The 14,626-nt window shown below is 46.4% G+C and overlaps 2 protein-coding genes across 2 annotated transcripts; both read left to right on the top strand.

Annotated features, from left to right (window-relative positions):
* Positions 1-4,541: 4,541 nt before the first annotated feature.
* On the top strand, positions 4,542-8,117 carry dlb (deltaB). The gene is made up of 7 exons (XM_067229107.1): positions 4,542-4,593; positions 4,687-4,926; positions 5,042-5,099; positions 5,211-5,468; positions 6,152-6,513; positions 6,853-7,069; positions 7,381-8,117. The coding sequence occupies exons 1-7, from the start codon at positions 4,543-4,545 to the stop codon at positions 8,115-8,117; spliced, it is 1,923 nt and encodes a 640-aa protein (XP_067085208.1). The 5' UTR covers position 4,542.
* A 1,194-nt stretch (positions 8,118-9,311) lies between these two features.
* ppp1r14aa (protein phosphatase 1, regulatory (inhibitor) subunit 14Aa) lies at positions 9,312-13,483 on the top strand. The gene is made up of 4 exons (XM_067229084.1): positions 9,312-9,576; positions 11,412-11,492; positions 11,650-11,682; positions 12,605-13,483. The coding sequence occupies exons 1-4, from the start codon at positions 9,379-9,381 to the stop codon at positions 12,770-12,772; spliced, it is 480 nt and encodes a 159-aa protein (XP_067085185.1). The 5' UTR covers positions 9,312-9,378; the 3' UTR covers positions 12,773-13,483.
* Positions 13,484-14,626: the final 1,143 nt, after the last annotated feature.

The raw sequence follows: 14,626 nt of genomic DNA, 5'->3' as shown, positions 1-14,626 counted from the left end.
GGTGAGGGAGTCGGGCTATTAATCGGAAGGTTGTTGGTTCGATTCCCGGCCGTGCCAAATGACGTTGTGTCCTTGGGCAAGACACTTCACCCTACTTGCCTCGGGGAGAATGTCCCTGTACTTACTGTAAGTTAGTACAGTTACTAAATGACTAAATGTACATGACAGGAACAGTTTGACCCATTGCTGTTGAAATTCCTCCAATCAAGTTGAGGAATTGTATAAACGTTTATTGAATTCCTTAAAGTCTGCGTTAAAACATTTCACCGCAGAGGCCCATCTGAGCCTCTGCATTAGGGGCCCGGTCTCATTCAAATGAGGGGATTAAATGATTCTCAACTCGTCTAACTCAAACACACTGCAGGCAGTAGATCTGCATCAGCATAACAGAAGTACAACCCCAACAATCACATGACACAATAATGAAATACAGATATGAGTATACACACTGTCACTTGACGTTGCTAACAGTTCATGGCAATTCCAACATGTAGATATGCGTTTCGTCTTTTTTTTTTTTACAAATACGTGTGCCCTTTACAGTCGTGGGCGCTGTTGTTTTCGTCGTAGATTTCCAGTTGACCCCCAGCAGAGGCCTGCCACAGCGCTATAGAGTTGCCTGTGACATCTGGTGAAAGAGAGAACGGGGCGGCCGAGGAAGGCGAGAGAAAAGAAAAACCTGTGCATCGATCTCTCCCTCTGCTCGGAGAAGTTAGACTTCGCTCCCCCCCCCCCCCCTTCTGCAGCCCACGTTGACCTCTCTGCCCCTTCCCATTCTTCTCTTTCTACCCCCACCTGTTCTCCTTCTCTTCTCCCTCCTGCTCCCCCTTTCATCTCCCATCTGCCAGGGCAGATTCAGGAGGACAGAGAGAAGGATGGGGGGGACAGGGTGAGGTTAGAGTATAGACAGGCAGATATGTGCCTCGCCTCCGCGCCTGTATTAAATCATCATCATGCCACCACATGTTACCAGACAAAGGAATTGCAACCGTCTAATTTAGCTTCTGTCACCAAAGTCAAATATGTAATGTTATTTTGTTTACCATTTGGTCCAGTAATTAGTAGGTGCTAGGCAGCTAATTGGTCGCATGGCTGCAAAGTTGATAGGAATGAATGAGTGTAGCAATTTTCTTTCTTGAAAATTAGATCACCTATATTGTTCAGTCCTGTTACCCCCCTTACCGTAGCAGCTGCCACCAGAAAGAGCATGGATCTTATCTACGTTAGCCTCAGCGCAGAAACACCACTCATGCACATGCAGGAGTTTATCTTGTGTCTGGACCGGTCCAGACAAGAGATATAGCCCGAGTAATGTGTCATCGAGAAATGCAGACGCACACTTAACCTTACTCACTCACACATGCACAAGTGTTGCATATCAATGACCCCCTCCCCACCCCACCACCACCACCCCACACACACACACCAATCCACCTTGCCACATGCCCCAGTACACACACACACACACACACCCTCCTCCTCCTATTCCCCCTCCTCCCTTTGTCCTGTCCCAGAGCCAGTGTGCAGGCTGGGGCTGGAGCGCTGGCAGTAGCAGCCTGGCCTTCCCCTGAGGGGCCTGGGCCTGATTTGCAGCAGCTCCCCCTCTTTCCCCTGGGGGAGAAGGGCCTGAGCGGCGGTATTGTAAAAAAAAAGGCAGATGCTGGTCACTCTAATGGGAGGGCCGGGCGAGGACGTGACTCTTGTCCCCGGTTCCCATGCCCTGTGGCACACTTGTGTCACCGTTCTCCAGGGGATACACATGACACAGCATAGAAGCTCAGGCACTGTCCATCTGCTCCCCTGGCCTAAAGGCACCCGTATCGGTCACAGTATAGATGTCCACCATGTATACCCGCAGCCCATAGGTATTGGGATACGCAGTGCCCTGTTGAATTACGATTTCTTTGATGCCGGTCTTTTGCAAGACAAGTAGACACACAGTATTTATGTCCGGTTTCGAAACCGATAAAGCCAAAATATAGCCTGACTGTTTTGTTGGATTGAAGGGATGACTACGCTAGACAAACACAACATGGATTTATTGTTGATGCAGCCTGAAATACTGTAACAGCTAACATGCATATTTTCATGTACAGAAATAGGTTGGCTTTCTCATTTAATTGATTGAAAACATTAATTGGTGCATAGTCCAAATGAGTCATTATGATACTTGTACAAGTACTTTTATTTAGCCTAGTCTTAAAACACATAAAGGCATTGTACCAGCTACATTCATTAAACACATCCATATAGCCTCTGTGTCTAAACACCAAGTTGGAAGTTAGCAAATAGGGAATGTGCCTCCACCAAAAGGAAGACTGTTAGTTTTGATCCCATGCAGTTTCCTTTCAGTGCATTAAGACTGCAAGTACTGTATTACTGTATTCTTTAAGTAGCCCATAGTAGGCCTATCCTATAACGATTAAATTATTTTCAACTCTATAGCCTTATAGTCATAAAAACAAAAAACAAAACAGCCCTAACATCAAGGCAGAAAACATAGAAGGGGTGAGACATATTCCGAATGTCTGTGTTAGACATGAATTATTTCACTTCTGTTGACACAACTGTCGCCAGAGAAGCGTGCCAGGGATGGAGTGTGGGTCAGTGACGGCACGCGCCGCACTCATTAGAATATCAATAGGCTACCCCAGCGAACAGCAGTGGCTCTTCCCCCTTTAAAACACACACATGGACACACTTTGAGCAATCCAAAATTCTTTAGATTATTAAAAATCCCAAATTATTTGGAATATTAAGAGCTCTACGTTCTCAATGCGAAATAATTGTCTATATTTATTTGGTAAAAGTTCACGAGAAGTCCTGTAAAAGTGTCCTCAACTGAAGATGAAGGAATAAATGTCGGCAGCATGCTGCATCTACTGGAAGTTGGTGGTTGCAGTTATATACTTGCTTTCCTTCGACATCGAATGTCAGTGTGGCCACTTTGGCATGTTCTATGAGTCTGTGTCATATAAATCACCAGTAGCATAGAGTTTAGTTTGTTGATTGACTACTTTCCAGGCCTACACACTGATAGGAAAATGTAATGTGGAACCTCGACAGATGCTAGAAATGATAGGATACCATCACGGTGACTTATAAATCAATATATGGTGCGCAGTTGGATGAGGACTATACGCGAAGACAATAGGACACACCGCACTGTAGACCATGTGCCACTCATTACCATACAGCTGTTCGCATGGAGTGCGCACAAAAGCCATGATATTCCAAACTCTTGAACGTTGAGTCCTGCATTGGTGGCCCCTCCCGAGCACCCCCCTTCTCGGCCCCAGACAACACAACAAAGAGCCTCCTGAATACCCGAGGCGTACAATGAAAGGTCTTATCCGTAACCTGCCCACTTTTGTTGGCTCGCACGCGTCTGAGCAATTACAATTTCTGGTCTGAGGAAAAAAAAGGCGGAACATGTTTTTCTTTTCCACTTCCTTTCTGATCTACACATACCCAAAACAAAATAGGTAAAAAGTTGTCTAGATCTGAAGCTCTGAAGTGCATTGTCTTGACCTTCACAGTTTATAAACGAATATTTTTAAGAAAAATAATTATTCGAGTTTGTTTGTTTGTTTTTCCTCATCAGATTATTTTAATAAATACAAACAAACATGTGAAGGTGAAGGTAGGATCATTATGGAAAAGGAATAGGTATTATTTCACATGCACAAGCGATTCAAATACATATCTAATCAGGTGATCTGATTCTAAATGTACAGCATGAGAAAACTCACTCGTGGAAAAATGTTACAAATGTAACACATTACATTATGTTAAAATATCAACATATTGTGAATAAAATAGCCACAATCTGTGGTCTGCCTGTTCATGTTCATTGCATCCAATCAACGTTCTGCTAATGCTTTTCCTTGAGGATAGGCCACTTAATACTAAATACTAAATATGGAAGACACATGTTATTTCCTTAGATGCAGGCATTTTGGATGTATACATTCTGGAGATGCATGGCCTGTAGGCCATCTTTCACAACAGCAATAGGGTAATACATGTATTGTCCATAGCTTATTCTGCCTATACCCTTTTCGTTTTTGGTAGTTTTAACATTCAAATAATCAGATTTGTTCCTATTTAATTCCAGTGTGTGGACTTGACCGTAGTATAGTATAAGCCCAGTCTGATCAGACCGTCACGATTAAGATAATTGCACCTGATCTTAATCACTCTCAGTTTGCTGAGGTCCCACATGTCCCTATAGCTTGTCCCTTGTGGCCTCCCTGCCCCGCCCTCAGGCGCGTGACGGGGTCGCATCAGGAGTATAAAACGGCACACTCTCATTACACACCAGAACCTTCAAAAGTGGACAAGAGGATCAGCAAACGGACGGAATCTAGGACTTTTAGATCTAGAACTAGTCATCTTTTCGGTATGAATGGTGTAACAGGAAGTTTATATTAAGTTTTATGCTGTGGATTTTCGGAAGACGCGCACCTTTTATTTATTGGATACAACGAATGCATACACCTGCGGATTATTGTGAAGCTGAAGACCAAACACCTGGGAAAAATGGCCTGTCTAACCCTTAGATGCCTCTTGGCTTTGACCCTCATGCAAGTGGTAAGTAGGCCTATCTACTTTAAGATGCCTGTTCAACAGTGGCATTCATATTTTACGCACAGTCACTAATGCCACTGTCTCTTCACATTTAAGGTCTTGTCGTCTGGTGTGTTTGAGTTGAAAGTCCACTCATTTAACACTGCCCATCGCATATGCAGACGGCATCGAGATTGCCATATATTTTTCCGAATTTGCCTCAAACATTCCGAAGACCATATCTCTGCTGAGCCACCGTGCACTTTTGGAACGGGACACACCAACGTCATACGTGCAGATCAAACTTCAATCTCAAGCAGCGCACCAATCCGGGTGCCATTCCATTTCAAGTGGCCGGTAAATATATATATATATATATCAATATCATGGCTACTTCAGAAAGTTATTCGAAATTAAAATAGGAAAGTCGTGTCGTCTGGAATCTAAATCTAGACCTCCCCTCTTGTTTCAGGGTACTTTTTCCCTTATAATTGAAGCTTGGAACGCAGAATCTCCTACGGAATATACCGGTAGGTTTATACATTTGACACATGCATAATCTAGATTGATCATATTTAAGCTTTTTTTCAGGAGTTGTCTAAAAAAGGGCCCAAGTCAATAAAAACATTACTTTTTTTTAGACAACCAGAACAATCTCGTCAGTCGGTTGGCGACAAGAAGGAGACTGGCTATCGGTGAAGACTGGTCTCAAGATGTTCACTTTGGCGAGCAGAGCGAGCTCCGTTACTCCTACCATGTCTTCTGTGATGAATACTACTTTGGCGACAGCTGTTCTGACTACTGCAGACCCCGTGACGACACACTGGGCCACTACACCTGCGACGAAGAGGGCAACCGAAACTGTCTAGAGGGCTGGAAGGGAAATTACTGCTCTGAACGTAAGTGAAAAACCATCATGTTTGTTTGTCCTAGCATTGTTGTTTGTTTAATTACAGGCAGCACACTTTCCAGGTAAAGTTTTCAAAACGGGCATTATAGGGCATTATAGGCAATTTGGCAAAGTTCCGTTAGAAAACTTTTGATTCTGGCTAGCAAAATGTTACTTGTATACTCAGTGGTTTACATAGATTCATACGGGCTGTGACACTTCCATCCCTTAAACAATACGTCTTTGCAGCTCCTTTAAGCGTTTTACTTCGACCTCAGGAGGCTTGTTTCTTTATACTGCATAGTTGTGAACCTTGCGGAGTTGAATTTGTCTTTTGTTCCCTATAACAATGGGAGGTGAAGCCTTGACTCCCGAAAGACACATGTTGGAGGTGGTGTGTGTGCTGGCGGAGGGAGGGGTGTGTGTGTGTGTGTGTGTGTGTGTGTGTGTGCATGGGGAGGGGTGGGGGCAGGGGCAAAGAAAGGCCTCGCGTTCGTCTGTGCGGTGTGCACACCAGCTGCTTGATTTGATAGTTAACAAACAGTGAAGTCTGAGCCGGGGGGTGGGTGGGTGGGTGGGGGGGGGTCAGACAGGGTGCCCTGCGTCTGTGTGTGTGTGTGATGCATGAGAGGGCGTGACCAGTGCAATCACACACCCTCCTCTCTCTCCCCCCCCCCCCCCCCCCCCCTCCAGCCATCTGCTCGGCGGACTGCAGCGAGAAGCACGGCTACTGCGAGGCCCCCGGGGACTGCAAGTGTCGCATGGGCTGGCAGGGCCCCTCCTGCACCAACTGCGTGCGCTACCCAGGGTGCCTCCACGGCACCTGCAGCCAGCCGTGGCAGTGCAACTGCCAGGAGGGCTGGGGAGGCCTCTTCTGCGACCAGGACCTCAACTACTGCACCAACCACCGTCCCTGCGCCAACGGTGCCACCTGCACCAACACGGGCCAGGGCAGCTACACCTGCACGTGCAAGCCTGGCTACGGGGGCACCAACTGCGAGCTGGAGACGAATGAGTGCGACAGCAACCCTTGCAAGAATGGAGGCAGCTGCAACGTACGTTTTTTGACATATTATTTATTTTTTAGTTCTAGTTAAACGCGTGTACTACTATTAAGTGTGTATACTTTTTAAACATAGCATAGAGATGACATTAAACATAATCTGAAATCTGAAATCTGAAAAGCATGTTAAAATATTTAAGCGTGTGACCAAAATGATCTGGTAGTCGTAGTGATTCCTGCCTAGTCATGGTGTCTCTCTAACAACCACCCTCCCTCTTCCTCTCTCTTCCTCTCTCTCTTCCTTCTCTCTCTCTCTCTCTCTCTCTCTCTCTCTCTCTCTCTCTCTCTCTCTCTCTCTCTCTCTCTCTCTCTCTCTCCCTTTCTCCAATAGGACCTGGAGAACGACTACTCCTGCACCTGCCCACAAGGCTTCTACGGGAAAAACTGCGAGATCATCGCCATGACATGCGCCGACGGGCCCTGCTTCAACGGGGGCACCTGTGTGGAGACTCCGACGGGCGGCTACACCTGCCGCTGCCCCCCCAGCTACACCGGCTCCAACTGTGAGAAGAAGCTGGATCGCTGCAGCAACAGCCCCTGTCTGAACGGTGAGTCTAATTGCGAAGACCCCGTAGCGGTTTTGAGGCTGCCAAATCGCGGGGGAATGGACAGAGGGTAGTCAGTGGTGACATCTAGTGGTTGAGATAGGCAACTGCATAGGCAACTGCCGCACACATCTCAGATGGGTTATCGGATAGAGGATCTCAAATCATTACGATAAGATGTTATGGTTTAGGATAGAGACAAATACCAGGTATCTTGAGAGGTTGGATTTAAACAGTGTTCATGGTAATCCCATTGAAACCTTTGAGGCTGTGGAGAGAGCAAAGCGTGACCCAGAGTCTTGTGTGTTCTCCAGGTGGCGAGTGTCTGGACCTGGGCCAGAGTGTTTTATGCCGCTGTCGCTCAGGCTACACCGGCGCCAATTGCCAGGTGAACATCGACGACTGTGCCTCGGTGCCCTGCCAGAACGCCGGCACCTGCCAAGACGGCGTGGACGGCTACACCTGCTCCTGCACGCTGGGCTACACGGGCCACAACTGCACGGTGCGCTCCGACGCCTGCGGGCTCCACCCCTGTCAGAACGGGGGCACCTGCTTCACCCACTTCACCGGGCCCGTGTGCCAGTGCCCCGCCGGTTTCATGGGGCCCAGCTGCGAGTTCACCCTCCAGCCCAGCTTCAAGCCCGCCCTGCGCCAAACCCAGCAGCCCTCCTCGGCCGCCCTCACCACCTCCTGCGTCCTGGCGCTCGTGGCGCTGGCGCTGGCGGTGGGCATCGTGGTGCTGAGGCGGAGGCGCCTGCGAGGCAGGAAGACGCTGAGCGACACGGCGGTCTACAACGACCTGGAGGCCATCAGCAGCCTGGCGAGTCAGTTCCCCAGCGAGAGGGAGGCCTTCCTGGGCTCCGGCGGCCTCTACAAGATCAGTAACAGTGACCCACGCCTCAGCCTCACGCTCCCCGCCGAGGACAGGGCCGGCTACAGGCAGTCCCCCATGGAGAGCAGCCAAGGTCGAGGGGAGCGCCACTCCCTTTCTCCAGGGCAAGACTACCTGTGGAGGGGGGAGGGTGGCTCGGGGGCTGGGGGGCTGAGATGAGACCCAGGCCTGGACCCAGGAGATGGACAGCCAGGTGCCTGGGTGGGGGTGGGGGCAGAGATATGCTAGCACTTCTTTTCTCTCTCTTTCTGAAACCCCAAATTGAGTGATGAAAGAGAGGAAACTGAAATGAGTCGATAACCGCTCAGTTCGTTTCATAGGTTGCGGATATGTTGCAAAAACAAAAGGAAACAAGGTGTTGGAAATTAACTGTTTATTGTGCTAAAGATTTTTGTTGACAAACTATGTAAGTTACCACTCTTGAAGAATGGGAAAATATCCTTAGATAGAAGTCTTCCAAGTTTCAAAAACCCAAAGACAATAGCTTATACAACATGACTGTTCATAAGTCATTGACCACTCATACTGAAGTACTGTTCAAAAACCAAATACAGGAAGTCCTGATATTTATGTAGCCTATCTTTGGAAGGCGGGCCCATGATAAAGTGTATTTGTATCAGCCCTCAAGGGGATGAATTTTTTATGTATTTACCTTATCTACTCAATGTTTGTTTACATTTTTCATTTCAAGATACCATTGATTTCAAAAGACTAAAGAGTTTTCTACAAAAAAAATCTTTAATTTCTTCAAACATTAATTTCCTTTTTTGTACGTACGATCATTTTTTATTAATTATATTATTTATTTATTTGAAATGTTTTACATTTATTGTCACAAATTCAGAGATATATTTATATGATGCTAAGTGGGTACCTGTAGGCAGTGTGATGATCTAGATCTTTGCATTGTTTATGAATTCAGTGTACAACGAAAATGTTCAGGGGAAGAAAAGAAACAAACTATTTCATGAAATCAACGAATGTACCTGGGATCTCTAATATTGCTGTTTCTGACAAATAGTCATTTTTATGTTCAATGCCAAAGTTTTTGTTTTGTCAGGCATGTGCTACCATATTTAATTTGACCATTTTGTATGTGTGCTGTGGAATAAATAATACAAATTTCTCAGCGACGGATAAGAGTGATATTTTAGAGAAAAAATAACACCACAATCGGGCATCAGCAACGCTTTTGGTCTTTTCTCGAAGACAACTCGTGCAAAAGAGTTAACTAGACTAAATATTCTTCGGTAATCTCGGCAGGGATCTTCATAAACGCTCTTTCCACAGGGTGGAGATGTAACAACAGGAATCAGATAAAGTGCCGCCTGTCCGTCCGCTGTTTGCTCTCAAGCGTCTTTAGCTTCAGCCGACACTGAGTGCAAGCCTCAAGAATAACTTGAGAAACCTGTTAGACGAGATGGCAGCCCATCGAATCGGTAAAATGCAAGAAGATGAGGTCCATTCATCAGAAATGGAAACGTCTCGGGAACATGGGTTCGGCCTCCAGAAGAGACAAGCTCGGGTGACAGTGAAATACAACAGGAAAGAGCTTCAGAAGCGGATAGATGTGGAAAAATGGATAGATGAATGCTTGGATAAGCTGTACTTAGGAAAGGTGAGATCCTGATTCTCAGTGATTCTATTACCACGTTTGAACTCATGTAATTAGCCTATGTCATAGGCCGGTTAATGTTTCAAGGCTAACTGACTTTAAACATGTTTTGGAAATTACTCGTGGACCACATACTTCTACCTTGAAACTACTATCAATGTACAAGAATGCAACCTTTGAAGAGATTCTGAAATATTTTCGCTGAATACTTGAAAACTTGAAGGCTGAAAACTTGAATGTTTAATATCATATTAATTATCAATGTAAAAATGTTTAAACCTAAAATATTTATGCTGTGAGCAGTGCAGACTCCGATTGGTGTAGGCCTACTATGAGAACTGGGCTAATTCAGATGTTAGGTTCTCATATTGGTGGTTAGGGACCTGGTTTCACCATGTTTATGAAATAATTGGCTATAACTCCTCATATACCCATAAGCACATAGGTTTAGAGGAGCCTAAATTGTCTTCTTCTGCAACCGTGGCAATGTTTGAGTTTAGACAACTTCATCAGGGACACATAAAGAAGAATAACCGGTTTTTAGGGACCAACTTAACACCTGCAGGCCTAGCCTTTGCCTCTTCTGTGTAGATCGATCACGTGTTTCGTTTGAGTGTGAGTGGGTGGTGTCCTTAAAAGGTTAGGAGAGGGTCCTGGGGATCTAAGCATGAGGGGATCACCGCAGTCCCCTGCTTGTAGAGATGGCTGCTACAGATGTGGTCAGGCAGGGATGCTTATTGCCCTACATGGGCAGGCAGTGCCTGGAACAGCAGGGATGAGAAACAGGGAGAGGGGAAAGTCGTTTGCCCCCGCGCCCCCACCCCCATTCATCCCTGTGGGGTTTAGGGGATAAAGGTTGGGGGTTCAACTATTCTGGAAAAGTGTTCAAGTTTGGCCAGATGGTTCAGTGCAATCACAGCCAGGAGTTTTTAAACCTCTGAGGGCCGATGAGGTTTTGGCGCTATGCCCTACGCAAAACATAGTGAGTGGTCGGAAAAGGCAGAAAAGGTTCTCGACCCGACAAATACACTGTGATGGCTGGCCTGCCTTCTGAAAGCTGTGTGGCTATTAAAATCCACCGAGAGCAAATAGTTTGACTGCAGCAACTTTTATCGTACAAATCTTGAGGATGCCTAGTTCTGGTCATTTGAGGTCATTTTAAATTAGGATATGAAATATATAATCTAGATGTCATTTCAAGGAATGTACTGCAAGCAACTGCAGAGAACCAATCAGGCAGTATAATTACTCAAACAGTAAGGTTGTGTCGGGTTGGCTGGACGAGCAGGGTAGTCTGTGCTTCCACTGAACTATGGGTACAATGGCTGTTTGTTCTTTTTGACCAGGACAGTAGAACAGCTTGTTCATCTACATCGGCACAATCCACCCCGATTATTCCGATGCCAACCTTCAGATAACATACTTGTAACCGAAGATCATGTTCTGAAACCAAAGGGATGGCAGTTTGATGAACATGTATATGGTTTCAAGTCAGTAAGGAACCTGTGTCCAAGTGTGATACAATATGACAGGAATTTAAACCACGGTTGAATTAAGACACAGTCAAATGCTGAGTGTGTGCCTTCATGCTGGCTTGCGTACCTTTGTGTGTGTGTGTGTGTGTCTGGGGGTCAGATGGCTGAGCGGTTAGGGGAAACGGGCTATTAATCAGAAGGTTGCCGGTTCGATTCCCAGCCGTGCAAAAATTACATTGTGTCCTTGGGCAAGGCACTTCACCCTACTTCCTCCGAGGAGAATGTACCTGTACTTACTGTAAGTCGCTCTGGATAAGAGCGTCTGCTAAATGACTAAATGTAAATGTGTCTGTGCGTTCGCAGGAAGACGACATGCCCGATGAGATCAACATAGACGAACTGCTCGACCTGCCCACCGACGAGGAACGAACACAAAGATTACAGGTGGGAGATTCATACTTTGGAGGTCGAGCTGTTTCCCTCTCGTCGTACACGCCGCACTGGAGAGCCCTTGTTGTCAACACAAACTAGACTCTGTGTGACACGGAGGTACCTGTATAAGACGGGGAATAAAACGCTTGTCTTTTCTCTCTGTTATCAGGAGATCCTTCAGACCTGCAGCAACAACACAGAGGTGTGTTCTGGCGTGATAATGCATTCAGTGTACTGTCTCAATCCTGTATTGTGACAAACACACGTCATGTACATGCATCGGCACATAGACACACACACACACATAGACACACACGCACCCACACAAAAAACAAACACAGATTACTATGCATGGGGGGGGATCAGCAGTATCTGTCACCTCCTACCACAAATACTTAAATATCCTGACAATAGGTGTCTTGTGCTGGGGTCCTCTCTCTGTCTTTGTCTCTCTCTCTCTCTCTCTCTCTCTCTCTCTCTCTCTCTCTCTCTCTCTCTCTCTCTCTCTCTCTCTCTCTCTCTCTCTATCTCTCTCTCACTCTGTCTCTCACTCTGTCTCTCACCATCCTTTGTCTCTTGGCCTGTTCCCTTTTAACAAAGACTTCTGTTTAGCTTCAAGCTCCAGAAAACAGACACACAGGGGTTGTAGAGCTATGTGCGTGTCTGTGTGTGTGTGTGTGTGTGTGTATGTGTGTATTTGTGTGTGTGTCTGTTTGTGTGTGTGTGTCTGCTGGGCAGGGCCACCTCCTCTGAGGCATTTTCATTGTCACACAGGCACAAGCTGGTTACCCCTCAAAAATCATAAAAGATTTAATACTGCTATTTCTGGCTGTTGGCGGGGGTTAGAAAAGTTTTCCTGGCCTGACCCCATGTCCATGTAGGTATGAGTCATCAACTCACATGAAGAGCTGCAACAGTTTTTAATGCAGCCTAGGAATTCAAACGTGACCATTTCGAATATACCCCAGGAAAATGTGACCCATTTGATCAGTGTTGTGTATTAATGCGTTGCGTGAACACCCGACGATGTTCACACCTTGAGAAGTGCGACGCCGGGCATTGCGGCCGTGCCCGTCGTACTCCGGCCGACGCGGGCGCGCCTCTAAACTTGCCCCATGTCACAGGCGTTCGTCCGCGACCTCCTGGGCATGCTGAAGGGCCTCCACAAGCAGGAGGAGCTCCAGAGCGAAGGCGTCGAGCACCCGGCGCCCTACTGCCACGGTCACCCCCGTCACGAGCCCTACCACTTCAACAGCCCCCACCACTGCAGCCAGCACCACCCCGCCATCTGAGCTCTCCCCGCCCCCCCCCCCCCCCCCCCCGTCTCACACGCCGCCTGGCCGTGATGAAGGACCATGGGATAGCAGACATGGAGAGAGGAAAAAAAAGAATCTCCAAAGCGGTTGATGCTAAGACCACCTGCCTGCCTGGAAAAGGTGGCACACTGTGACCAGACCAGCGTATCGTTTGTGGTAAACACCCACCTGATCTCCTCGGCCACGCTGTTATCTCTGCTCCCTGTCCTGACGACGCCTCCCTCGACGAACGCCTGAACACTGTTAGCCACGGCATTATGGATACACCCAATCAAGTCACCGAAATGCTTGGAGTCCTCCAAACATGATATAGCTTTAGAGTTACGTCGGCCATTAATTGTACCATGGTAGGACTGTGAATGAAGGACTACGGACAGGATAGTTCCCATTTTGTGAATGGTGTAACACTGAAAGTATCCACATTACACAGCTACTTTTCAACTAGATTTTTTTGTTTTCATCCTTAGTCCATTGCTTTAATCCTAAGAAATGGATTTGTTCACTACGTTCTGCAGTATAATATCTGGTAAAACTGATTCTCTAATGCCTACAGTGTTTTGTATTTCTGGCTCATTGTTGTAACACGTTTGAGTGATTTCCATTCGTTTATCGTATTCAATTGGAAATGAAGACAAATAAAACATATGTCAATCACATGAATCCCCTCACAGTTCTGGTTTGTTCTGGATGGAGACAGGATGAAACCAGAGCCACAGATACAGTTACACCAAGTCTGTTGACAAGACTCCAGCTTTGCCTCCTGACAGGGCGGGAGGGGTGGTAGTCGTAGAGATGTGACATCATCTAAGACTGTCAGAATGACTCATCAAGGCGGTGACAGAAGAATGTCACTGGTTGTGTTAGTCACAGTGAACCATGAGGTCACAGCACAGGCAGGTTGTCGACATTCTTTCAACAAATCCCGATTTAGTATGTGAGGCTACCTTCACGGAATATCCATGTGTTTATGTAGGCTAGATTTATAATGTCGACGTATTTATGAGAAGGCCGACCATTCTTATAAATAACAGAAGTGTTTGTTTGATTCTTGGACTGTCATTGTACACTAGATGGCACCGGAGGAGAGAGATGAGACACTGATCCCAGCAGGAGGGGGGGGGGGGGGGGCAATAGCATAGCCATGTCACAAAAAGCATGTCAAAATGTCAATGGAAGCATTCAAAAAGTTCATTGCTCTTTCATGACCTCGCCAAAACTTCATGACATCAACTGACATTGTTATTCTGCCACGGTGTTAGGGGTAAGGCTAAACATTCACTGAGCAATTCAGGAAAAGACAACAAATGTGGTTTTCAACGTTTTCTATCAATGTAAAAACATCCTCAAAATGTATACATTTTTGTTCTTGATGAAATTGTAGTTTGCTTCCTGGAACCTTTACATGTATGTTACTCACGTGCTACTTGATTTTGATCTTAAGGTAAACAGTTCTTTAACTCTGATCTGATCACTCTGACACGTTTCTGTATAATGATCATGGTAACAGTTGGACAGTTTATCAGGCATTTGCATTGTTACCCTGTCAACTCAGACTGTGAATCACACACACACACACACCCACACACACACACCAAGAACCTGTCAATAGAACCAAGAAAAAGAGTCACTGGAATAGAATGTGCCGGACTGTTCTGTCCCCTTGCAATTACTGTAATTGGAGGGTCCCTGTGGAGGAGTCGAAGGAGAGGAGAGAGGGCTGGACGTTTCCTCAGGAAAGTACATCATCATCATCTTCTAAAATACAGGCCGGTCAGGAAACTGGGGGACCAGAATGCTCTTCTGAGGCACAGAGGAGATCCACAAAGCTAT

The sequence above is a fragment of the Osmerus mordax genome, chromosome 25 (assembly GCF_038355195.1).
Source record: "Osmerus mordax isolate fOsmMor3 chromosome 25, fOsmMor3.pri, whole genome shotgun sequence".
In the NCBI taxonomy this organism is placed as follows: domain Eukaryota; kingdom Metazoa; phylum Chordata; class Actinopteri; order Osmeriformes; family Osmeridae; genus Osmerus; species Osmerus mordax.
This window is presented reverse-complemented; position numbering and strand designations above follow the sequence as displayed.